The sequence below is a fragment of the Vitis riparia genome, chromosome 7, assembly GCF_004353265.1.
Source record: "Vitis riparia cultivar Riparia Gloire de Montpellier isolate 1030 chromosome 7, EGFV_Vit.rip_1.0, whole genome shotgun sequence".
NCBI lineage: Eukaryota > Viridiplantae > Streptophyta > Magnoliopsida > Vitales > Vitaceae > Vitis > Vitis riparia.
In genome coordinates, this window is record NC_048437.1 from 7,416,200 (window position 1) to 7,442,497 (window position 26,298).

Consider the following 26,298-nt stretch of genomic DNA (forward strand, 5'->3'; position numbering starts at 1 on the left):
TCTTTTTAAAGGATAAATTTAATTGATATCTTAAAACTATCTCATATATATAAAGATTTTATTTTTATTTTTTTGTAAAAATCCCTATTAAGCATATAGCTCCATGATCCAAGAGGATGATTCAAAATAGGTCTTCAATAGCAGACAGTTGGGTCTGATTGGATCACTGGTCATCCATTTGGGCCCTCATCAGCCCAATAGGCTTTCATCCTGCCAGGATCTACAGAAGCGGACACCCGATCCGAATCCATCCTCCAGGCCCCAAACAGCCGCCGCGGGCAAGGGCACAAAAGATTGAAACAGCTATATTACAGGTCCATTGGGAAGAACCAGTTGGAAAGAGAAAAAAAAATGGGCGGCGGAGGCAGAGGAGGGAGGAACAGAGCTCGCACACAGAGAAAGCACTTCAGAGAGAACAGAGAAAATGTATGGAAGCGTAGCAGACACGAGTCCTCCGACTCAAACACCAACTCTGGTTGGGAGCCTTTCGCCACCCAAAACCCGGCCTTTGATGAGTACTACAAGGTATCTTATGTGGATGTGTTGGTGTTCTCATGATCCCTTTTCGCTACTTGGGTCAATGCTAACTGTATCAGTATTTGATTCACTCTATTGGGTTTTCTTTTCTCTTTTAAATCGATGTACCGTGTTTCTTTATTTGTGGTTGAGGCGGTTGTTTTCACTTGTTAATTTACTGAATTGGGTTTTTTTTTGCATTATCACGTTTCATCGTTGTTGATGTGCTAATTTTTACAGAGTCAAGTGAGATTCTTGCTTTGGTTGGCGTTGTTTTTGGTGGGTGTTAGTGTTCGTCAATTTTCCGTTTTTTCACGTTATGCTTTCTGCAATCGTAGGAGCAAGGGATAGTGTCCCTAGAAGAGTGGGACACTTTTAACAGTGTTATTCGGAAACCATTGCCCGCCGCTTTCAGAGTGAATTCCAGGTACTGTTTAATGATTTGTTTTAGTCAGTAATCTTTTTGTATGAGTAATATAAACTACACCATGGATCATTCAAACTAGCAGTTAAGTGGACATTCCTCAAAATGGTTTAGAAAATTGGCATTTTTTTCTTCTTCTTGGTAACAATTTAGCAGCATAGGTTTGTGACAATGGCGTCAGGATGTTATTTAATTTAATTTTTTTAAACAAAAATAGAATTGGTTCTGCTTAATTCTACATGTGTGGAATATTCATAATGTATAAAGAGGGGGAAATGTTAATAAATTGACCTTACGATCCAAACATTTATCAATTTAAGGGATAATAAAATAGCTGTGGTTTTGGAAATATAATCATTGAATTAGGATATGTGCGGGAATTTTATTGTTCTTCTTAGATAATTATCATGTCAGTGATGCATGAGAGATTTTATTTGCTAATTTGATTCTTGCTACACATGCATTCTCCTTCCAACCCCTAATTTTCTTATAAAGGAGGTACAATTGCCCTTCCAAGCATATTGTGTGGTCATGGTAAGCTTGTCCTAAGCCCAGAAAGATATGGGCATACTATTATGGGTAAACAAACCATAAAACCTCTATTGAAATCTTTATTAAGATCAATGATAGATAGTAGATCCTAGAAAGTAGGGTATTGGCTGGAGGAGATGTGTATATGAGAAATCAGAGGTCAGATAAGATATCTTTTAAAAGTGATTTTTTATTATTATTAGTAAATGAGATTTGTATTAAAAAAAGGCCAAAAAGGGTGCACCAAAATACACATGATGTATACAGAGACAACCAAAAAGCACCAAAAAAAGGAAGAGAAAACAAAAAGAATACTCTCTCCCTCAAATCGACCCCAACCAATCAATGAAATCTACTATAGATATCAATCTTTTACCTACAAATAGTTTGGTCCAAGTTAACAAGTTACACAAAAACAAGTATTTCATCCTTTAGATTGAGAGTTCCACATTCTCGAAAGATCTTCTATTTCTCTATTTCCAAATAGTTCAGAATAGACATAAAGGAGCTGCCATCCAAACCTTTTTCTATTTTCTTCCAACAAAAGAACCATGTGGATTGCATCACCCAAAAAACTCTAAAGAGAGAGAATAATAGCTCCCACAACACCTTTGCCTTGTCACAATGCAAAAATATGTGGTCAATTGACTCCTCATGAGACAAACATAGGAAACAACAGTTGGCCAAAGACCACCCCCTCCTTTGAAGCTGGTCAAGAGTCAAAGCCTTTCTCCAAGTCGCCTCTCAAGCAAAAAAGCACACCTTAGGAGGAACTCATGGTTTCCACACAACACTAGAAGGAAATTGCACTACCCTTCCTGTCTCTAGGCTAGCATATAGTGATTTAACAGAGAAAGTCCCACTCTTCATTTCAACCCAACACACTTTATCCTCTTTACCCTCTTCTACCACTTTATCTTTAAGTCTTGCCAAAAAACGTTCCACAATGACAATCTCCTAATCATTTAGGGGCCTCAATAGTTAGGATTCTAGCCACCCCCCTCATTAGAATGTTGCCACAACTCCGCCACCCAAGCATCTTTAGAGTTAGAAAGGGCAAATAAAGAGGGAAAATAAACATTTAACGTCTTTTAAAAGTGACATTATATATTAGTGCTTAGGTCCAATGGCAGTTTATGTCATGGGAAATTGTTGGTGAAGATATGTCTGATGGAGCAGTCTTCACTTAGCAACTTGGAATGTTAAAACATGAGTGGATAGAAGAATAGAGTTGGTTGTCTATCAAAAAGAAAAGGGCAGAGTTGGTAGACATGTTGACACAAGGAAAAACAACCATAAAAATAAGCAGGTGACTAGATATCAATGTTTCCTGTTAGAAGAGGTGCTTCACGAGGTTAAGCGAATAGAGATGGAAAGATTTTGATAAAACTTGTGTCTGGAAAGCAGATAAGTAATGTAATAAGTGTATATCAACTCTAACAAGCTTTCAATGAATGAATTAATTGCAAAATACTAAGAAGATATGGTTCGATAATTTAGTGATTGGATTTGTGCTCGAAGGTGCTACAAGGGGGAGGATGAGAGGGAGGTTAACAAGGATGTGGGTTGAGATTGTGAGAAAAGACATGATGGTGCAAATTTAATAGAAGTTATGATCACGGATAGAAGTGAATTAGGGAAAAATTCTTGGTTTCAAAACCTAAAAACGTGGGATGCAAGTTTTTGGTACTTTTAGTTGAGGTTGAAAGTTGCAACTAATGCATGTTAAAAAAATAACATCCACCTAAGTTATTCTTTAACTCTTAGTAAACATTTTACATTAAGAAAACGAGCAATGATAATGATAATGATAATGAAGCCCTTGAGGTTGGACGTCATAGGCAAGCGATTCGGTTGGGAAGCTTATGAGAATTAGCTTTTACATTTGAGATGGCTTCTTTTTAATTTTGAAGCAATCTAGGGGTTTGATATTAATCTTCAGAAGAGTGAGTTTATTCAGGTGGTGCATGCGCTTGACATTGATCAGTTCGCATTGTTTTGGGTTATGGGGTGGGTAATTTGTTGTCCATTTATTTAGCCCTCTGCAAGGAGCCTCACTAGTGGTGGAAGATGCAGTTAAGGAGAGGTTCCATAAAGGACTTACTTCTTGGAGGCATAATTATTTGTGCTAGACTGGGAGGTTAACTCCTTGGACAACATTGAGTTAACTAACTTACTACATGTCCCTTCTTGTACTTCTTAGGTTTGTGTATCTAAGGCTTGAAAAGGTTCGGAGGGACTTTTTATGGTGTGAGGACACTTTAGAGAAGAAACCTTATATTGTGAATTGGGCTATTGTTTGGCACTAGAGCCAATATTACCTCGGTGTAGAACTATGTCTAGCCTTGCAAGGGAGATGTTTTTTATCGATGAGGATGTCATGATTCACGAGGGTGTAGCTTATTCTAATATTTGATATTGACTAAGAAGAGAAGTGTCTAACTCTATATATGCATGAACTCCTCTTAATTGTATACACACATTTTAAAGTTGTAAGGGAAGTTTGGGCATTAGAAAATTGTCTCTAATCGATAAAACCTTGCTTGGTAAAGGGTGTTGGAGGTTTGCCCTGGGTTTGAGATTGTGGAGATGTATTATTATAGGTTGTGAAGGCATATCTCAATAGTAAGTGATGGCAGGTGTACTAAGTTCTGGTTTGATTTGTGGCATGGAAACTCCCAACTTTGTGTTTCCTTGCCCTCTTTGTATAGTATTGCTGATCCCAAGGGGGTCTAGGTTCCTGCAAGGAACTTTCATGATAGGAAGTTGGAGAGTATTGACCTCTTTCTCGAGTGAGGTAAAGAGGTGATGGTGATGAAATGCGACAAAGATAAGGTGGTTTTGGTTGTACCAAGTATAGGCAGTTTTTAGTCAACACCTTTTATCATTCCTCGGATTCGATGAGTGGAAGCTCTTTTCCTACCAAGAATATTTGGGATTCCTGGAACCTATCAAATATATATATATATATATATATATATATATATATATATATATATATTTGGGATTCCTGGGCTTCCTAAAAAGTGAGATGCTTTGCTTGAGAGTGGTTTTGAAAAATGATTTGAACTTTGGACCAATTTAAGAGAAGAGGTTGACCTTTAACTAATGAGTATTGTCAGCATAATAGGAAGGTAGTATCAGCCAATCATATTGTGATTTATCTTAATGGCATCTCTTATTCTCTTCCTTTAGTCTCTCTTGGGCGCTTCCATAGTGGCTGAAAGATGTTCTGTTGGATGATGGTACAAGATGGTTTGGATGACTGCTCTGTGTTAGTTCTGAACCATTTTGAAGGAGTAAAGTATTAAAACGCCTGAAAGCTGGGAGTTTGTAGCAGAAGTCTTGAGTCTCCTTTTTTCTCTTTTCCTATGGTCTAGCAAATCTTTTGTTGGTTCTTCTTTTTTTTTTTTTTGTCTTTATTGAACTTCATTAATTTTAAGTCCAAGTTAGTCTTTTGAAGGTGTAAGCTTTCTGCCTTCTTTGTGGGTGTCTTCTTATACTTTGTGTATATGGTTGCACCCTCTTTTTTGTTAGGCATCTCTTTGATAAATTCCTATTTGCATATAAAAGGGGCATGTATTGGGGATAGGAGAGGTTCCTGGTCCTATTCCTTGTAACAACAAAAGTGGCAAAAAAAAAAAAAGGAAATTGTTGTAAAAATTCAATCAATTCTGCAAATCCTTAATCTGGGTGTTGGGCCAATGTAATTTCAATTTTATAAACTAAGGTTTACCTTAATGTTTTATGTTTTGAGGCATATTATTAAAATGATTCAGATGCCATGTGTATTTACTGTTTCATCGTGAGACTTCATCACATTCCTGAAAAAATAATATCCTAAACTCTTTTTGAATGCTGAATGTATTCTTTTTCTTCGTGTTTAATTTTGCAGTAGCCAGTTTTGTGCAGATATCCTATCACAGTTGGAGAATGACTTTATGAAGTCCCTTCATACTGAGGTTGATTGACCATATTCTTTGTTTTCACAGCTATACTTATGTCTCTGGTTGTGTTACCATGGTTACCCATTATTATCACTTGCTTTTTTTCACCCTACTTATTTACTCTTTTCAGGCCACTGATGGGGGTGAAGTGGAGGCTATTAGACCATTGCCTTGGTATCCTGAGAATCTTGCTTGGCAATCAAATTACTCCCGTATGCAGCTGAGGAAGAACCAAACCCTTGAGAGGTATATGATGAAAGGTGTGATTGGTCCTATTTAGCATCTTTTCAAGTGGGTGAACAGTATATTTGAAAAGTAGTTCCCCAAAGTGTCATCTGTAATCACTGAACTTATTGATCAACATTTTGTCTAAGCATTAATTCTTGAATAGACGTCCTGGAAATTTGTTGTAAATTTTCCCATATAATTTATGTTGCATATGTTTTTAGAAGTGATGGATTTGATATTAATCTTGATTTGTGAAGAATAATTATGTATTATAAAAGATAGAGACCATTTAAAGAACAACCTTTATGACGAATAATATATAAAAGCTTTTACTTTAGCTAGTGTGTCACCTTCAAAGTAGCTCTCTCTGTTGAGTGTATGCATAAATATAAAATTTGCATGCTGACAACCATGGTTAAATGCAATCAACGGCTTTGAATCGCTCATCTAATTATTGGATTTTTATTTATTTTCCTCTTGTTTCATGGTTTTGTCCAATTGCTCTCAGGTTTCATGAGTTCTTAAAGCAAGAAAATGAAATCGGAAACATTACAAGGCAGGAAGCTGTCAGCATGGTGGGTCAACTTTACAAGTTTGTCATTTTTGAGTTACTTGTAGTATCACTGGAAAAATTCGAGTCTCTTGGCATCTATAGCTTCTTCATCATTGTGGTCAAGTGTTTTTTCCCCTCTTTTTTCTTTCTCTTATAGTCTTATTTCATGATTACTTATGACACAGGTCCCGCCCCTCTTCCTGGATGTATCTCCTGATCATTTTGTACTTGATAGTAAGCTACTTATTGTGAACTTAAATATCTTTGATTCATTTTAGCCAAATAGTGTTACTATTCTTTTCTAGCATTAATGGGAAATATAACCACATGAAGGATGGCTTATTCTTCTTATAACTGTTTCTTCTGGAATATCTTTTTGTTGCTAAATGGGCTTTGAATTCACTAGTAAACTTGTAAATATACTATAAATCTCCTGCATTTTTGTATAGGATGGCAATAACACTAATTTTTTTCTTATTTTTTTTGTTTTGTTGCAGTGTGTGCAGCGCCAGGTTCAAAAACATTCCAATTACTTGAGATTATACACCGATCAACCAAACCAGGAACATTACCTGGCGGAATGGTTCTATTTCTCTCTCTCTTTTTCTTTCTTTTTTAACCATATCCTGCTCTAGTGTTGTAGTTCCTGATTCCTAGTTCATTTGCCTAGTGGTTAGGTTTTTATAAGATAGAGACTTCTCATTCCAATGATCATGTGCATGAAGTTAATTCATCTTATCATCTGTTTGGTTTAGGTTGTGGCAAATGATGTTGATGTCAAAAGATGCAATCTTCTTATTCACCAGACAAAAAGAATGTGCACTGCCAACTTGATTGTAACAAATCATGAAGCCCAACACTTCCCTGGATGTCGTTTAAACAAAATGTCCTCTGATTCTTCTGAAATTGGTGTTGTAAAGGAGCAAAGTATGAGTCAACTTATGTTTGATCGTGTCTTATGTGATGTTCCCTGCAGTGGAGATGGTACTCTTCGCAAGGCTCCAGATATCTGGAGGAAGTGGTATCTGTTTTTTAGTTATTTTCCTTTTATTCACCGTTTCATTTTATAAAGATTTCCATCTGGTAATATTTCTTTTATTTCATACAGGAATGTAGGAATGGGCAATGGGATCCACTGTCTACAAGTTCAGATAGCCATGCGAGGTAGCTTCATGGAAAATCTTCAATAATGGGAATTACTCTAATGACCTTATAGCCTTACACTTGTTAGGATTTTGGTTGAAAATTTCTTATCGATAGTATGTGCATGGCTGTTTTAAATTCCATCTTTTCAATGTTGCTTAAAGGTCAGTAATTGGTGATGGTGATGGTGATGGGTGAGATCCACCATATCCTTAGTAAATTATGTCTTACAGCTTACAAGTTGATTGATTGAAAATGGGAAACATACAATTGGATAGTTCATGTCTTCTTTGCATTGGATGGATCAGCTTTGACAGAAAGCTTATGGTGGATCCAAGCCTGCCTAACCACCACCATTTCTTAACCAGTGATATTAGTTGATCTTGGGGATTGGTCTTTTTTTCTTGATGATTCATACATTATTAAAGTACCATTCAATGAAGGAAATAAGAATCTTCTAGGTGCCATCTTTGTTTCTTTAAGCTTCCCTTGAAATGTTAATGTTGGATTTTGTTTATGGGTTTAAGTAGTGCTTGATCTGTTTTATTTTGTATAAGAGAATGCCAAACACAGCTTTTTTTGTTGATAAAAGAATAAACAATAATTTCAGAGCATATTGTTTGGCATCGAGTGCATTAAATTAGAAAGTTGTCATTGCTTAAACTTGGAGGTTCTAGATGCTGCATTCTCATGTTGAACTCATGCTTTGTGTTTGAAAACACATTTTAGATGTGCTGACCCTAGTATTTGTACTTTATTTGTGGATCTTGAGTTGATATGCTTTGATCTTAAGTTGAAGCATTCGTTAGCAATGTTACCTGACTTTTAGCAATTCTATTGGTAATTGTAGGTATATCTTTGCTTAAAGTTGGTGGAAGAATGGTTTACTCCACTTGCTCAATGAATCCAGTTGAAAATGAGGCTGTGGTTGCTGAGGTAATGTGTTATTTATCAGAAACAAATATTTCATAAATGAAATATTGAATTGGTTTAGCTAGACATTCCGTATATAGGTCTCCAGACATCTTTTAACATATAGTTAATTAAACTGTATGTTGTCCATTAATGTCATGAAAATGTTTTATTGCAGTCTTTCATGTAGTACATGCTTATTCATATTTGCTTTTTAAGTTTTTATTTTATTATTTCAGTTGTTACTTGTTATCCTTGTCTTTTTATTTTATATTTATACATCCTCTCAATTTATGCACATTTATAAGGATACTAGTACATGCATAGAGCAAAATGGCTTAATAGGAGAGGAAGAAACCAATGACTGCATGATGAAGATCAATGATCTGTGGAAATAGAATAGCAAGATCTTTCTGAAATGAAACCCCAGAACATTCCGCGATCTTCATCTCCCATTTCAACCCCTCTCCAGTTTCTTTCTTCCAGATCTATCACAGAAGCAAGCAGGAGAATTTTGACAGAATCTGACCTTTCATTATTGAATCTATGCTAAGCCAATATTTTATTAAATCTTCTAGTGACGTGGCATAACCATGACAATCCCATATCGATCCATAAATTTTCACCAGAATGAAGAGATGGAGGGACAGAGTAATAAATCAAATGGCTTATTGAGCTCTCTTAGTTGTAACATTGGTTGGGGATTGACCGTTTTGTTATCAAATATCTCCCATCAACATCTTATCTATGGATGCAAATCACACACACAACACACAAAAGAAAAAGGGAAAAAACTACCTTGGGCGGGATTGATAGGTTCCAAGTACATTTTAGTGGAAAGCAACTGATTTGTACCCAACTGGTGATGCAACAAAATGTAATTTGCAGATCAACCTACTTCCACACTGATCACCTTTCTTTTCCTTACTCTTGGGGCCCAAGTTCTGGTATTAATGCCCCCCTAGGAGACTTTGCCACTTCTGGACCCCACATATTGGTAAGCAAGAGCAGGCCTACTGTACTCTGTTTGCTGGTCTAAACCTTAATGAAAAAGGAATGACCCCAAAATGGAGGGTGTATCTACACCAATCACCATGCCAGAATTTCATCTATTCTCCTTCAGTGACCTACAATTTGATTACTGTCTTAAAAATAAAGTCTAAAAGTTAAGATGCTTCTCTAAAAGTTGTAATAAGAGGTAGCATTTCTTGAGAATATTCTGGAAAGTTCCAACTATTTTAATATCCTCATCATGCCTTCTCACTATCACCTTTCTCCATAACCTATCATTCCTACACCAAATGTCCAAGCCACCTGCCTAATAGGGCCTTAGTCATTAAGGAGATCAGGGTTAATTTTTCATCTTTTATTAAATTTATTTATTTTTGTTAATATTGAATTGTCTATTCTATTGGTTCTGCACCATATTACCATGGCCCCTCTTCCTCCACTAACGTTAGATTTTTTTGTTAATCTCAACCATCATTTCTCATTTTTCTTCAGATTTTACGGAGGTGTGGAGGGTCTGTTGAACTAGTTGATGTCTCCTGTGAGCTCCCTCAACTTGTTCGCCGTCCAGGTCTTAAGAAATGGAAGGTTAGTTATTAATTTCACTGGACCTGTTAGCCTACTTTCTATTAAACATTCAGTTTCAATGTTGACAAAATGCTAATGTTCCTGTTTTTTCATAGTTTTACATCAGATTTCCTATGTTGATATAATTACAGTTTAAGGAAATGCTTTTTTGTAGCTCGCACATGCTGAAGTAAAGCATGTCCACAGTTTATGGGAATGTAGGAAGTGTCTTTTTATGCGAGTCATGTTTATTCATATTGATTGGTGTGTCCTCTGTAATATACGTTCTGTATTTCAAACTTTTTCCCTAATTATTTGTGTAATATGTAGAAATATATTTAGAAGCATCTTATGGCTGGTTCTTATATTGGATATTTATTGCTTTGAATCACTACCTTGATCTTTGTAGATGTTGCCAAAAGAAGAATACAGGATAGATAGAATGGAACGCCAAATTCATACATCTATTCACTTTTTCTTTTTGCCCACTCATCGATGTAACAGAGAGAGAATTGTCGCACGTTTTTGGTAACTCACCGCTTCATCCATGTACAAACCATTAAGCCAGTCATGTTGTCCCATCAATTGATTTTTCAATGCCTAGAACCTGCCAAACCCCTACTCAAAACCAAGAGGGGATAGCCACCAAGAAGAATGAAATCATGTGCTTGTCAGACTCACAACAAGATGTGAGGAGGCATCTTCCTTTGTTTTTCTAGGCCCGATGTTGATAGTGTAATATGATATATAGGAATTAGAATTACTAAAAATGATTCTTTAGTCCTTGTATCTCTTCTTTCTTTGCTTCATATATTGGTCCATATTGGATCCTTCAAATAAATGCTGGAATGGCAATTGCAGAGATCCTAAGTATAGAGTTTGGTTGAATCTTAAGTCCTAGAGGCATACCCTTACCCATACCTGTATTAAATAGGTGGTATAAATTGTACTTTTTGAGTTGTTAAACTTTGTCTTGTTGTGGTGCAAATCTCCCCTAGTTATTAAGAGTAGGCAAATTTTTTGCACTTCTTGGCTGCTTGGATTGTTGAGCTTGGAGAAGAAACTGGGTTAGATCAAATGTATCATGGCTATAGGCATGACACATGCAAATTTACTGACTTGGATCCAATATCCTTTATTTTTTATTTTTCCCTGTTCAGATATTTTCAAATCAGTTTTGTTGGTTTTGTCCCACTAGGAAAAGTATGTTTTGACAGAATAGTCTCCAAAATCTGCGTTTCAAGTGGGCCAATATATTTGCAAATATTTGTTGTGGCAATCAGTTGCCACCCCAACCAGTAGCTAGAAATAAAAATGATTTTGTGGTCTCAATCCCAATAGTGTCTAAGCAGTTCAACTTTATCTAACCTTGTAATCATATATAGAGTTCTATTGAATACAATTGATAGTCATTTACTTGGATATCAGGTTCGTGACAAGGGCATGTGGCTTGCTTCCTACAAAGATGTTCCTAAGTTCCGCAGAGCTGGGATAGTTCCCAGCATGTTTCCTTCTGGTCAGAGTGCTACAGATCCAACTGACAATGAACAAGGTGTAAGCTTGGAAGAAAAGCATGAGAATGGTGGTGATGTAAATTCTGAAAATGGGTTCCAGCCAACTGAGAATCCTGAAACTCTGGAGGAAGCTTCTGATCACCCTCTAGAACGTTGTATCAGGATAGTGCCTCATGATCAGAATACTGGAGCCTTCTTCATTGCTGTCCTCCACAAACTTTCTCCTTTGCCTGGTATTTAAAATTATTTCGGTTATCATATTGTTGTTAAAAATCAATGCCAACTGTTGGTTTTGGTGAACCAAAGGACATTATGCCTATGGTATAGTGTCTATAGCTTTAGATAGTTGGATTCATTCAATTGTGTAAACTTATGCAATATCCACTATACTGTAGGAAGCACAGAGAGAAAAGAGGGAAAGGGTTGGGGGGAGTGGAAGAGAGATTTCTATTATAAAGCACAATTCTTGCTCTGTACTCTCTTGCTGTTTCTTTCCCTAAGTTCAAATTTTTATCTTGTTTTCTATTTTGCAGCCATTCAGGAGAAACCTGTTAATCTGCAAAGAAACTTGCATTCTAACAATGAGGAATGCTCTGAAAAATTATCCAATGAGATCATTGAAAGCCCAAATATTAATCAAGAAGATGATACAGATGAGAAATTTCCAGAAGCGGCTTCAGACACTGATTTAGTTGAAAATGAACCAGATGAGACTGCTTCAGAACATGATCCTTGCCAACCGTGTGAAGAAAATAAACCAGAGGAAGTTCCTGGTGATAGGGAAAATGATTCCAAGAAGGCAGGCGGAAAAAGGAAGTTACAAATTCAAGGCAAATGGAAAGGAGTCGATCCTGTTGTTTTCTTTAAGGATGAAGCAACTATCAATAGCATAAAAACATTCTATGGTGTTGATGATTCTTTGGTGCTCAATGGTCAACTTGTCACAAGAAACAGCGATTCTAAACATGTGAAAAGAATTTACTATATCTCAAAATCAGTTAAGGATGTTCTGGAACTGAATTTGCTTGTGGGGCAGCAACTGAAGATAACTTCTGTTGGCTTGAAGATGTTTGTAAGTATTTCCATATTTGAGTTTGACTTGCTTTCTAATGCCCTCTTGCAATATTTTTCTGAAGGGACATGGTCATAGTGGTTCTACTTCTTTTGTTTGTTTTTTGTTTTGTTTTGTATTTTTCATCCTTTTTTTTTTTTTGGTGTGTGTGTTTCTGGGTCCAGCCTTGTTCCACCACATTCCATATTTGAAGGCTGGAATTATCTGTAGGATCATCATCCACCTTTCCATTTATGGCCATGAGCAAATTTGCGACCCAACATAAAATTTGCATACTGCCTGCGTGTTACCTTAGTGCCCATATGCAAAGACTATGAGAGAAGATTCTTATGACTAACCATTCTAATCAATTGCCTCAGCCAGATTTGTAATGAAAAACTGTTTTTTGGTTGGATATTATAATCATTGATGGAGTGGAGTATCTCTCTGTTTCAGGAACGGCAAACATCAAGAGAAGGTACCTCTACATCATGTGCATTTCGAATATCATCTGAAGGACTGCCGCTGCTTCTCCCATACATCACCAAACAGATCCTATGTGCATCCCCAGTAGACTTCAAGCATCTCTTGCAATATAAAACCATCAGATACGCAGATTTTGTTGATGCTGAATTTGGTGAGAAGGCATCAAAGCTAATGTTGGGGTGTTGCGTAGTAATCTTGAAAAAAGGTATGTGGGTGTATGTGGGGTGTTCGTTAAGATGATGGCTAGACATGCATATGTATGTTGACCTTGTTTATCCTTCTTTGGCAGGCACCCAAGCCTCAGTGGATCCTATCCAAGTGGATGTGTCGACGATTGCCATTGGATGCTGGAAGGGTAGGGCCAGTTTAACCGTGATGGTTACTGCAATTGAATGCCAAGAAATGCTAGAAAGGCTTTTGATGCGTTTGGAGGGTGTAAATGGCACTTCACCTGTGGAAAACATATCCTCAGATGTGGCTGATGAATCAAAGGTAGAAGAATCGAATGATGTTGAAATGAATGAAGAAACGGAGCCTGTGAAAATGGCCACTGCTGGTTGAATTAATCACCAATTTTGTCGGTTCGATTATGTTATATTAATTTTAATCATGATGCTTCAATCCTAATAATTTTCTTTTCATAACCGAAGTGTCAGAAGTAGATTTATATTTTTATTTTTATGTAATTCCTCTCATGTAATTTACCATTTCAGAGAAACTGATTCTGGTTGGGCATAATAGATGACTGCACCTTTTTCCCATATCAAACTACTTTTACTGGTGTTGAAAATGGATACAACAAGAACCTGGCTGTTGGAAATGATATGCGCTTTTAATCTCTGGTTGAGATCTCACATTCTGGCCTAAATCTTGACAAGATGTGCCTGGAAGCTCCCCTGAGTGCCACTGGTTTATACAGTCCGCTTCGGATGTGTATCGTATTCTATGCCTGCACTGGACTTTGGGTTCATGGCCACCCAGAGCGGACAGTACTGGGTTGTGCTATGACATCAGCATTGTCATTGAAACCAGAAACCTCTGCTGTACAGCATTTTACGATTTGGTACCAGAGGTGGTGGGCAGACCAACATCAAGGGACAAGAACTTAACAGAATGCAACTTGACTTCTTTTCCTCTGAAGGAACTCAGAGGGTTGAAAGAGTCCGTAAAACTTAAATTTAAGATAAATGGCCAGCAAAACGCAATCTACATTTCAACTTCGTTTTTTGTTCTATCTCCCATCTCAAAACATGCAACAACTCTGCTGCTAGAGCTAGACAGAGTTAAATAAAAGAAATAAAAAATATATAAACAAACTATAGCCGAATTCTCAAAAATTACTATAAGGAGCCTAGGGTCAATCCCACATTTTGAAAGCCACAATCTAATCAAATCATGAAGATTTACAGCACATGTTGCTCTTAGCTGGAATTTCTTGTGCGGGGCCGGGGATAGTGATCCTCTTACCAGTCAAAGATGCAGGATTGCCATTTGCTTGATCCTCGCCTGCAACTAAGTTCTTCTTGTTCACAATGTTGAAGATTTCAGTCAATACGGTCAAGAAGGCATTCTCGACATTAGTTGCTTCTAATGCTGAGGTCTCTAAGAAGAATAGTCCTTCCTTCTCAGCAAATTCCTTAGCATCTTCTGTGGGTACTGCTCGCTGTTCCTCGAGATCAGTTTTATTGCCAATCAGAATGATGACAATGTTCTTATCAGCGTGACCACGCAACTCTTCCAGCCATCGGGGTATGTGGTCAAAACTTTGGCGTTTAGTTATGTCGTAAACCAGCATTGCGCCAACAGCACCCCTGTAATACGCACTTGTAACGGCTCTATATCTGCATACCATAAGAACAGACATAAAATCATCGATTGGTGATAGAATATTGGAAAATTTTATTTCATCACTCATTTTATAATAACATGATATTAATCTAGAGCTGCAGGAGCATAAATCTTGGTTTGGATGAGACAGAAATTTTCAAGTCCACCTGCATTTTTACATCTAGCTAAAGTATGCTTAGGCACCTGGTGAAGACTAAAAGCACATAATACGAAGTGCAAAAAACTTCCTGCTCCAAAGCAGACAGTCATCCAGAACAACTAACAGTTCTTCCAAAGAAAAATGCATACAGAAGTCAACAATTAGTTTAAATGAGATCAAGAAATATCTATATCATACCAGACTAATAAAATCACTAAATTGATGCCATTAAAAACCAACAATAAAAATAGATTAAATTAATAATGAACAACAAAAACGGTAGTAATGGTTAATATTAACAGTAACAGCAGTAGCAAAGAACCTTCAAATAATTTTAGGTCTTCTTGGATTCTAATCATCAAATGTTATAATTTGTACTGAGGACTGAAGTATATTGAAACAGGGTGGTAGTCTCTTCCAAAGGAGAAAAGAATAACTAATAGGAATCAGTATCCTGAATGAACATTTTGGAATTTCACTTATCCCAAAATCTTATTTTTCATTTGAAATTTTGAAAGTGAAGCTAGTTTTTCTAAATTTTATTAAGTGGCTGTATAGTTGTCAGCCATAAGCTTAAGTTATGTCCAAGATCCCAAAAAGTCCAAGTTCAAGATGCATGGGATTTTCAACAAGATCCATATGCCCGTTAGTACTAACGTCAGCATCAATCACTACAAATTGTCAAATACACAAAAGCTGACACATTAATTGAATGATATCTAAAATAAAAGAAAAAATTGCCAAAAATAGATGGCCAAAAATGATGGAATTTTAACCAGACATAAATAGCTAAATTCAAACATCCTGGTATTCCAATGTAATCGTGTTTGGTAGGTCCTACTCAATTTGGAGTACCACATACTAAAGACATGTTTGGAATGGCTTTAGAGAAGCTAAAGGTCCTTTTTAAGCTCAATAAGGGCTTCTACACCCATTTGGGTAATTTTGTTAAAAAAACCTAATGGATTAAAACATAGCTTTAAAATAGAAACCAATAAAATGTTGCTTCTCTTAAAAGCTCTATGTTTTTTTTTTTTTGGCTTATGCAGGAAGATTACATAGTCCTAATACTGCCTTTTGAAAATGATGACTATGGTTATGGCTTCAACGTCTAGCTAAAGCCAAAAACAAAATGCAATCCCAAAGTCTAATAGTGATCCTCCTTTTTCTTGTTTAACAAGAATGTTAATCTGGCAGCAACTCTTGCAGCTGATTATTGAATAAAAAACAATACTTCAGTTTAACTTATGCAAATTTTATCTTGGTTTTCTAGATACAAAATATTTCACACTTAAATTGCGAGTTAGCTGATTGCTTAAGGAATAAGAGTTGAATCAGGTAAACTGATTTGATTTTCGTTTCTGCCGCAAAACATACTAATTTTTACAGCAATTCCGCCAAAAAATCATTAAAAAAAAAGGTTGCATGAGAAGTGCGCGGAATCCAACAGTGTTTCAAGTGATTCAGTCGATCTAAAGCCACTCCGATCTCTTAATATTTAAACCAAAAAGATAAAGAAGAAACAAATCCACCGCATATACAGATATATAACAAGTAGAACATCGAATCAAAACCCCTAACATTATGCATATATGAATGCATAAGTAAATAATGAATTAGAAGAAATGGAGAAGCGATTTTGGTAAAGGTACCGTTCTTGGCCGGCAGTGTCCCAGATCTGAGCCTTGACACTCTTGTGTTGGATGACGAGGGTTCGAGTCTGGAACTCAACCCCGATTGTAGCCTTGGAATCCAAACTGAACTCGTTCCTAGCGAACCGTGCCAGTATCTGCGACTTGCCCACGGCGGAGTCTCCGATCAGAACCACTTTGAAAACGTAGTCGATCTTTTGGCTCGAATCGCCATAGCCTCCACCACTCGCCATCACCGCACCACTCCGTTCTCTCTCTCTCGAACACTCTCTGTCTAGATTCAAGATCAGTCACAGCCAACTGAGCCAAGCCCAGGATGCATAAATGAAAGAGGAAATCATTGGATCAGATGCTGCGACTGCCACTGTAGTATAGTGAGTCTGCCAATAATTGATTGACACGCTAGAGAGCGTGGCGAATTGGACTAATTGCTTTTTCATTTTGACGACGTGGCAGATATCTATTGGTTTAATAGATGAAGAAGTGTGGACGCGAGCGCGTGGTGGGGTTTTACAACGATATTGCTGTTGTACAGTGCGCGCATGTCTCGGGTGGGCTGTCCGATTGTTTGCTCGTGAAGTGAAATGATTTTCTCAGGGTAAAATTTGCTAGATTCAAGGAAGGATGGATTTTCAAAAAGGAAAAAACCCACTCCAGTGTGGGCTAAACGACAGTGTTTCGTCTCTGGGTTGGCCCGACAGGTTTCAAACTCTGCGTCTGACAATTGGGCTTCCAGATCAGGCTTCTCAAAAGTGGAAGTGGATCTAGGGCCTGTTTTGGGTTGGGCCAACTTGTAACCCTTTTGCCAACCCTTCCTGGTTCTTTGTTTGCGATGGCTAGCAATTAATAGACCTTTATATGTCATTTCTTGTTTTATAATAATTTATTGTCATGATTTCTTTTTTGGCATATATATTATAAAGATATCTTTAGATTGTTAATTGCCTGATTTAGTTTGATCCCTACATTTACAAAGCATATTAATAGCCAATAATCCACTAATTACATGAAAAAGAAAAAACTACAATAAGGAAGACTCGACCATATTCCACCCAATTGCGATCACACTTTAATTTGTTTTCCCTAAAACAAAATCTTAAATTGTAAGAGAGTTAAATACATAAATGGAGCAAGCTTGTCATTTAATAAGAAAAATAAAATAAAATTCAAATGAGCTCGAACCTTGCACGACTATAGCTGAACTTTTGACATACCCTACAAAGTGCAACAAGATTAATTTAAACTTTACAATCCAATAATTATTTGATATTATAACTTGAGCATAATTTTAATTGTAGGGAATCTTATTATTGATGGTAGAACCAAGCATATGGAGCTTGATACTTAGTTGATAAGAGAAAAGGTTTTGTAGAAGAAAGTGAAGTTTGGTCACATGGGAGGTATTTTGAGAGGCGTTAGATGGTGTTTCAAGCATTTAATAGGTTTTTTTTTTTTTTTTTGTTATGCCTTCTGAAAAAGTTAGATATTTAGTAATTTTTTATTTTTTAAAATTAGAAATTTATTTAAATTAATTCATAAATAATCACTTGATGGAGCATTCTTCAAAAATTCACTTTTTATATTATAAAAAAATACTATCAAAATAAAATTTTAATTTATATTCAAACATTAACTTCTCATTTATTTCTATTTTTAAAAACAAAAAAATTATAATAACTCCAACATAAAATGTAAAAGCCCTTATAGATGTTGTAGGGGGCTTCCCCGTGTGACCAAGTGGCAGGCCACCTTGGTTTCACGTGGCATCCTTATACCTCTATCTGGACGAATGTAACCAGATCGAATATCCAATCCGGGTTGGAAGCATCAATAGCCAGTTATGCGGTGTTCTTTTAAAAACATCGCAATGCACTCCAAATGGGTCTCCTTATCTACTCCCACAAGCAATCATTCTCCCTATGTCAGGAGCACGATTGATAAGACGTCACCTTGTCTCCGCAGGTGGTTTGCTACACGCTACTCCATACCGCTTACGGACTGAAGTGACAAGTGAACCATCAGGTCACCCCTCACTAGTAATCCCTATCAACAGTCTAAAGGGTGATGATTGCTCTGTCACCAACTGTGCTATCATCATGACTATAAAAGTCAAGAAGTCATCTCAACACAAATGTGACATCATTCCAGATACTATAAAAACCCTCTTCCATCTTAAAATCGAGGTACATGCACATATATACACAAGAGAAGCTCTTTCTTAACTTCTAAAGGAGGAAAACCTCTAAAATTGACTTTAATCATCTGACTTAAGTTTCGGAGGGTACGTCCGAACAACCTATCCAAACATCTTTTATAGAAAAAAAAAAGGAAGTATTACTTCCGGTTGACTTGACATCAACATAAAAGATAATAATTTTTAAGAATATAACATAAATTCACACCTTTTTCATAAAAATCTATACATTTTGTATACAAATTAGTGAATTACAACTACTTTACCAAGTAAAAATGCTTCATCAATGATGTCTTCAAAGGAGCTCCAAGGGATATGTTGAATATCACCATGGATTCCTCTTTCCACTCAAACAAGATCTCTAGAAACCTTGGGTGAAAGACATAAAGCTAGGGACGCATATTTAGGACCTGGAAACTGGCAAGTGATGGACCTTGACTTACACGAATCCACCAATCGAAAGATAGCGTGCAAGGTGCACCACTATCTAAGTTAGTGTTATAGTCTTCCTTAATCGCCAAGGCTTAGACCTGTCGCATTCAGCCAATCCATAGATATGTAAACATCAATTCCCCACTAGTTTCAAATTTCCATAAGTGACTCATTCTAATGGATGACCCCATCGGGTCTTCATTTTCCTTTTTTGCTTTCCCACGATCACAGAATTACATGGAATTCTAAGAAGTCCTCCATGTGAGGAATTCTCATTCCTTGCGTTGGTTGGAAATCCATGGCATGTCCAAATTCATCATTAAATGTGGAGGCTGTTTCTCAGCAAACTGGAAGAAAATATGGAAGTGGGCATCAATTCCAACACGCCACTAGTAAATGGGGATTCCTGGCCAAGTACACCACCTTGAAATAGTATTCTCTTAAATGCAGCATAGGTAGTGGGTGACTAGCAGTTGACATGGAGAGAGACTTGTTGCCCACCCTACCATAAGTGCTGACCTCATCTTCATTATGTAGCACAGTAGCAGCTAGTAAATTTAATATAAATTTCACGACCTGTTTTTCAACTACATTCATCATCCTTTTTCGTGTCTTCTCTTTTCATTTCATGTCGTCATAGCATACGTAAGTGACTGTTGATCGGCGGATGAGGAGCTACAGCAGCCCGCATTATGCTTTATAGGCATGCATGGTTCATTATTAATCTTCCTCGTTCATTTTAAATAAAAATATACTTCATCAGTTCCTGACCCATCCACTCTCGTGCCCACGAGTTCGAGCGGTCGACGGTCGACCCATTCTTAATAAAGAAAATCCACCCAAATCTATAAAGAATTTTTTTTATTAGTCATTTCAATTCACTGTGCTTGATTTATGGCTAAGTATTGGATTTTGCAAAAGAGACATCTTTAATGAGTCCAAGTCGGGTGGGAGTCGAGCAGGATGGCGCCGTTACCAACAGGCAGTCGGGGTTTTAATAAAAAATGCAAGTGCTTTTACCGAGGAACTGTGCATTTAGTATCTACATGGAAGTGGTTGAAATTGAAATTTTTTTATCAGTCATTTCAATTCACTGTGCTTGATTTATGGCTAAGTATTGGATTGGTTTTCTTGAGGCAGTTTCCTGATCCGAATTCAATTGTTATTGACTGGCAAAAGAGACATCTTGAATGAGTCCAAGCCGGGTGGCAGTCAAGGAGGGATGGCGCCGTACCACCAGAAGTCAGCTGATCGGGTTTTAATAATAAATGCTAGTGCTTAATCGATGAACTGTGTACTTAGTATTTATATGGAAGTGGTTAAAATTGAAATTGGATGAGGTGGACTTTGAAAGACTTTTTCAACCCAAGGTGAACATTGATGAGACTGCGGGCCGGTTTGGTTGGTGTTTTCAAATAATTATTTTTTATTTTTAAAAACAAAGAATATAAAAAATATGTTTGGTGTAATTTTTTTTCCCTCCTGTTATGTTTTTAAAAACCATTTTTTTAAAGAAAAATTTTCCTTATTTAAGAAACATATTATTTTTTGTGTTTTTATTTTTATATTTTTTTAATTATTTTTTATGTTTTCACAAAGAAAAATTTCATTCAACCACCAATTACCAAACTTTATCCTCAAACCCTTTTTCATTTTTTAAATTATTAAAATTAATATATTTACACGTTATTAAAAAATCATTTTTTATTTTAAAAAATTATAATTTACGTAAAAATATCAAAATAATAATATTTTTTTAATTTAAATAAATTATACATATAAAAATTATTTATATATTTATAATATCAAATTAATTATAAAAAATCCTTTATTAATTAAAAAAACAACTTTCAAATATATTTTTTATTTTATTTGTTCTATTAAACTGTTTTACTAACACAACTAAACATATAATTTTTTATATATAATAATAATTGTTTTCCAATTTTCATTTTTTAAACACAATTTAAAAAAAAAAAAAAAAACACCAAAAACTGTTTTCCGAAGCCAAACAGCCCTTATCTCACCGGATATCGTGCTTCCAAATTTGTGTATAAATAGCGGTCCTAGTTCCCATAGAGCTGCAACACCTCGCAGGCCAGTAAAAACATAAGGTCCCGTAACTCTAGTCTAGATCCCCTTTGTTGTTGCGCTTGAATCTTGAGTACTTCTCCCATGGAGTCTCAAGTTTATGTGCCCAGATGGGCGCCAGGTCCGAGCCCAACTACATCGCCTCCAAAAGAGGCCATGAAGAGTGAGAGAGTTGATGATCTGGAGACTGGGAGCATAGTATCTGAGGAAGACAGGTCTTCCACCATGGGAAGGCTGTTTCCTTTCAGCGTTGCTTCCATATCTGATAATACTGGACAACCTCCACATTCAGATATCCATGAACTTCCCTCGCTAAGAATTGAATCCAACCTTATTACGTCACTACAAACGGAATTAGGTTTACAGCACAATGGAGTCGAGAACTTCTTTACGTGCAATGATATTGGCCTCAACGGCGTATTCTTGACATGGAAGGACCTGTGGGTGACTGTCTCTGACGACGAAAGTGGACGCCGGGCAATCCTTCAGGGACTAGCCGGGTATGCTCAGCCGGGTGAGGTATTGGCCATCATGGGTCCTTCTGGTTGTGGCAAGTCAACTCTTCTTGATGCGTTGGCAGGTACGTAACAATGCAGCTAGTCATAAATATTTATGTTCAGACTTGGCAGGGCTTTCCCTTCTCTTTTCACGCATGCAATGAGGAAATAGAACAATATAATTATAGTTTTCCATGCAGTTGGCCAATCTAAACTTGTATTGTTTAAGGACTAATTAGCTGGATAATCTTGCTGTCTTTCTGTATTTTCGTTTGTTTGTTTGACAAATTCTTGTGGACTTTTAATGTTGAATCTGGGGTTGGAAAGTGATTGAGATCATGAAATGTTTTAAGTTGACCCCGATTGTTTCAGAAATGAAAGAGTACCTGCTGAAAATTTGCTTATTATTGCAGGGAGATTAGCTTCAAACACAAGGCAGTCTGGGGAGATTCTTGTCAATGGTAGCAAACAGAGACTTGCTTTTGGAACTTCGGTAAGAAAGAGGATAAAAATGACAAATATGAAGAAAAAAAAAATAGAAAATAAAAAGATAAGAAAAAGTTACAAAATATTTTTGTTAAGGAAAGGAAATAAATTATTAAAAAAAATACATATTTTTCAAACCTTCATCACCAATTTTGTTTTAAAAAGGCATTTTAATATTCTTCTTACTTTTTTCTGAATATTTTTTTCTCTTTGCTTCCGTGGCTCTTTCTGTAACGTAACTGATGTCTTTCCTGGTTTCCCACAACATAGGCCTATGTGACTCAAGATGATACTCTGATGACCACATTAACCGTAAGGGAAGCTGTTTACTACTCTGCACAGCTCCAACTGCCAGACTCCATGTCCAGATCTGAAAAGAAGGAAAGAGCTGAAATGACAATTAGAGAAATGGGGTTGCAAGATGCCATGAACACTAGAATAGGAGGGTGGAGCGTAAAAGGCCTTAGTGGTGGACAAAAGAGGAGGGTTAGCATTTGCATTGAAATCCTGACACGCCCCAGGCTCCTCTTTCTGGATGAGCCTACCAGTGGGCTAGACAGTGCAGCTTCTTACCATGTTATGAGCCGCATCGTTAAGCTTGCTCGTCATGATGGAATAACTGTTATTGCATCAATCCATCAACCTAGCAGTGAAGTTTTTGAGGTCTTTCACAATCTCTGTCTTCTCTCTTCTGGTAAAACGGTATACTTCGGTTCTGCTTCAATGGCAAAAGAGGTACTACATATAGCCTCTTCGGTTCTTCTTCATTGCACCCATCACTTTATCTTCTATTTATTCCTATTGAATTTTCTTTTCAGTTTTTTGATTCGAATGGCTTCCCATGCCCGGCTCTGAGAAACCCATCTGATCACTACCTTAGAACCATAAACAAGGACTTCGACTCGGTATGTATTCTTCCTAATTCTGAGTAAGATATTATTTGACTGCCCTTGAAGTTACTGATCATCCACTCTTCAAAATCTAATAAATGCTTTGGATACTGTCATTAATTAGGATACTGAACAAGGGCATGGTGGCACCACCAACACGGAAGAAGCCATTAACACTCTCATAAAGTCCTACAAGTCATCTGAGATTTGCCAACAAGTTCAGTGCCGGGTATATGAGATCTGCAAACTGGTATGCAAATTATTAAATGCTGCCATTTTTTTGGTTAATATAGATTTGTGTACAATTTAGATGGTTTATGTAGAGCTCAACACTCAGTGGGTAATGAATTTTTGTCTTGTAGAAAGGAGGACTACTTGAGAAAAAGGGAAGCCAGGCTAGCTTCATTACCCAGTGCCTTGTTCTTACTAGGAGATCCTCTGTGAACATGTACCGTGATCTAGGCTATTACTGGCTCCGTCTTGCAATCTATATTGCGTTGTGTTTATGTGTGGGAACTATCTTCCATGATATTGGCTTCAGCTATGGCTCAATTCAGGTAACTCAACAAGGATGGACGAATCCATTTATGTCCTACAGATAATATTAAATATTATTATATATGAAGAGAAAATTACATGAATTTATGGTTTCCAAATGATTATCCACAAAACATACACTCAAATATTTCACTTACGAAATTACAGGCTAGAGGATCCATGCTCATGTTTGTTGCAGCATTCTTGACTTTCATGGCAATTGGGGGGTTCCCTTCTTTTGTGGAGGACATGAAGGTTAGTTTATTTTGTTAGTCAATGCCCAACTGTTTGTTTTAGTCATCCTATTTTATATTGTTAATTTAACTGAAATATATATATTTGTTTTCTGATCAAAAACAGATATTTGGGCGAGAAAGATTAAATGGTCACTACGGTGTTGGCGCATTTGTGGTGGGGAACACGTTGTCTTCCATTCCTTACTTGCTTATGATCTCTTTGATTCCTGGAGTAATTGCGTATTACCTTGTTGGACTTCACAAGGGGTTTGAACACTTCGTCTACTTTGCTTTGATGCTATTTGTATGTATGATGTTGGTTGAGAGCCTAATGATGATTGTGGCGAGCATCGTGCCAGACTTCCTCATGGGAATCATAACAGGCGCAGGAATTCAAGGTGTGATGATGTTAAACGGGGGCTTCTTCCGATTGCCAAATGATCTTCCTAAGCCTTTTTGGAGATACCCAATGTACTACATTGCCTTCCATAAGTATGCAAACCAAGGCTTCTACAAGAACGAGTTTCAAGGATTAACATTCCCTAACAATCAAGCAGGAGGACCAGCCACCATTACTGGTGAAGAAATCTTGCAGAACGTTTGGCAAGTGGAGACGGGTTACTCTAAGTGGGTTGATGTTGCTATCTTATTTGGGATGGTGGTTCTCTATCGACTCCTATTTCTGGGAATTATAAAGACTGTTGAAAAGGTTAAGCCCATGATCAAAGGTCTGATGGTTGCCTCTCCTGAGAAATCCAAGCAAATCATAGAAAATCCCCCGTCATCCCCCTATTTACATGAAGCAAAAATGTAGTGAGATCTTCATAATCTTGTCCGTGGTGTACTTTGATGTTCCTATTGGTTAGCTTACTGAGATATGCACTACATGGTACATCAATTATGTAAGATTAGAAGAAAAACGCCATGGGCGGATGAAGTAGTAGAATTATCCAGTAAGTTTGAATGAAGTAACTACACATATTATATATATATGATATGTAAAAAGCTTAATTGCCTTGCCTTCTTCCAATGCTTCTTTTGTGCAAACAGTTTTTGCTTGGAATGTGAGAATACCCACACAGCTAGCCTTTTCTTATCATGTTCCTCTTTACCAATGGCTAATCCCGAGAATGTGGCTCTAAGAAAGGGTCTCCATCAAGCGAAGTGTGGAAGATTTACCATACTTGGAAACTTCATTGATCCTATTATCACCCGAATCTTGTTGAAGTTTCAGTGGGTGGCACCAGAACCAATCAACCTCCTTTTCAGAGGAAGGAATAAAGATTGAGATCGTACTCGAGCTCCACCCCACATTTATGTGCTGGGGACCAATTAAACAACCACACCACAAGCTTCAGAGACCCATTTTGGGGGACAAACGACCATAAACATTTATGCTTCTGGAGAGAAGTAACCATCAGCTTTTATGTATCAAAACAAGGCACTGAGGAAATCATCAATACAACAACTAACAATATCATCATTCAATGTGGAACTAATTAATTTTTCTACCAATAAAGAATAGGGGTGTAAATAAAGTTGGTTGGATCGATTTTTGGGTAAAAACTGAACCGATTATATTTGAAGTGAAAAACAAAACCGAACCAAACCTTTTAAAATTGATTTGATTCAATTTTCGTTGAATTAGTCTTTAACTCAATTGTAAATTTGTGTTTGTTTTAAGCTCAAAATCCATTAATTTGAGTTTATATCAAGTCCTAAGTCCAATTTATTTTTAAAATTAATTGAAATCAATTTGGATTTAATGTTAAAAATATATTAAATACATTTAGAATTCAATTTGACTATAATATAAAAATAATAAATTACTTTAATAGAATCTAATTTTTAAAAAACTTATCAAATATCAAATAATTGTTATAAGTTTTAAAATATCGATTTTGTTTGGTTTTTATCCGTTAAGAGAAAATTTATTACCAAACCAAGAAAGTCTGTTTTCAAAATTTTTAAATTGAATCGACCTTTTTTATTATTAAAAATCAAATCAATATAATCAACTTTGATTGGTTTAGATTGATTTATTGATTTTTTTCGATTTTACTTATACCCTTAATAAAAATAATTAAATTTATAATACAGAAACAAAAAAAATGAAAAAAATCAACTTTAAATCATAATCTTGTTGATATGCTTAATTGGCAGGCTATTTCTCAATTATATTCAATAATATCATTTATTAATTTGGACCAGTTCTTAATTAAACAGAGTAAGTCATGAGATGCCGAGATACATTTTGGTTGGAACTTAATTTGAAGGTATGCAAACTATAAGAAAAAATTGTCAAATAAATTTATTTTTGTTAATTAGTAAAATTGAGAGTATAATTTGAAAAATCTAGTATGTTGGACAACGAAAGCATTTATTTATTTATTTATTTATTTTTATTGCTGAATAA

The 26,298-nt window shown here is 36.3% G+C and overlaps 3 protein-coding genes across 3 annotated transcripts; 2 read left to right on the plus strand and 1 right to left on the minus strand.

Annotated features, from left to right (window-relative positions):
• The first annotated feature begins 324 nt into the window (after window positions 1–324).
• On the plus strand, window positions 325–13,641 carry LOC117918010 (RNA cytosine-C(5)-methyltransferase NSUN2). The gene is made up of 15 exons (XM_034834526.1): window positions 325–525; window positions 855–943; window positions 5,367–5,433; window positions 5,549–5,664; window positions 6,155–6,221; window positions 6,385–6,433; window positions 6,697–6,782; window positions 6,955–7,220; window positions 7,308–7,363; window positions 8,193–8,278; window positions 9,758–9,850; window positions 11,258–11,576; window positions 11,877–12,415; window positions 12,851–13,085; window positions 13,170–13,641. The coding sequence occupies exons 1-15, from the start codon at window positions 352–354 to the stop codon at window positions 13,439–13,441; spliced, it is 2,514 nt and encodes an 837-aa protein (XP_034690417.1). The 5' UTR covers window positions 325–351; the 3' UTR covers window positions 13,442–13,641.
• A 392-nt stretch (window positions 13,642–14,033) lies between these two features.
• Window positions 14,034–16,830, minus strand: LOC117918011 (ras-related protein Rab11D). Its single transcript, XM_034834527.1, has 2 exons — window positions 16,520–16,830; window positions 14,034–14,721 (listed from the first exon to the last, which is right to left on the minus strand). The coding sequence occupies exons 1-2, from the start codon at window positions 16,750–16,752 to the stop codon at window positions 14,274–14,276; spliced, it is 681 nt and encodes a 226-aa protein (XP_034690418.1). The 5' UTR covers window positions 16,753–16,830; the 3' UTR covers window positions 14,034–14,273.
• A 4,417-nt stretch (window positions 16,831–21,247) lies between these two features.
• On the plus strand, window positions 21,248–24,912 carry LOC117919448 (ABC transporter G family member 11-like). Its single transcript, XM_034836655.1, has 8 exons — window positions 21,248–21,816; window positions 22,147–22,226; window positions 22,490–22,954; window positions 23,038–23,124; window positions 23,234–23,359; window positions 23,472–23,666; window positions 23,815–23,901; window positions 24,007–24,912. The coding sequence occupies exons 1-8, from the start codon at window positions 21,321–21,323 to the stop codon at window positions 24,694–24,696; spliced, it is 2,226 nt and encodes a 741-aa protein (XP_034692546.1). The 5' UTR covers window positions 21,248–21,320; the 3' UTR covers window positions 24,697–24,912.
• Window positions 24,913–26,298: the final 1,386 nt, after the last annotated feature.

What these genes read in the sequence shown, in the direction of transcription:
- LOC117918011 (XM_034834527.1), bottom strand. Translation starts at nt 16,752, where the DNA reads ATGGCGAGTGGTGGAGGCTATGGCGATTCGAGCCAAAAGATCGACTAC. An exon ending in GACACTGCCGGCCAAGAACG is followed by an intron (nt 14,722 to 16,519) that starts GTACCTTTACCA and finishes TATGGTATGCAG; the next exon opens with ATATAGAGCCGTTACAAGTG.
- LOC117919448 (XM_034836655.1), top strand. Translation starts at nt 21,321, where the DNA reads ATGGAGTCTCAAGTTTATGTGCCCAGATGGGCGCCAGGTCCGAGCCCA. An exon ending in GACTTGCTTTTGGAACTTCG is followed by an intron (nt 22,227 to 22,489) that starts GTAAGAAAGAGG and finishes CCCACAACATAG; the next exon opens with GCCTATGTGACTCAAGATGA. An exon ending in TATATGAGATCTGCAAACTG is followed by an intron (nt 23,360 to 23,471) that starts GTATGCAAATTA and finishes TTTGTCTTGTAG; the next exon opens with AAAGGAGGACTACTTGAGAA.
- LOC117918010 (XM_034834526.1), top strand. Translation starts at nt 352, where the DNA reads ATGGGCGGCGGAGGCAGAGGAGGGAGGAACAGAGCTCGCACACAGAGA. An exon ending in TGATCATTTTGTACTTGATA is followed by an intron (nt 6,434 to 6,696) that starts GTAAGCTACTTA and finishes GTTTTGTTGCAG; the next exon opens with TGTGTGCAGCGCCAGGTTCA. An exon ending in CGTAGTAATCTTGAAAAAAG is followed by an intron (nt 13,086 to 13,169) that starts GTATGTGGGTGT and finishes CTTCTTTGGCAG; the next exon opens with GCACCCAAGCCTCAGTGGAT.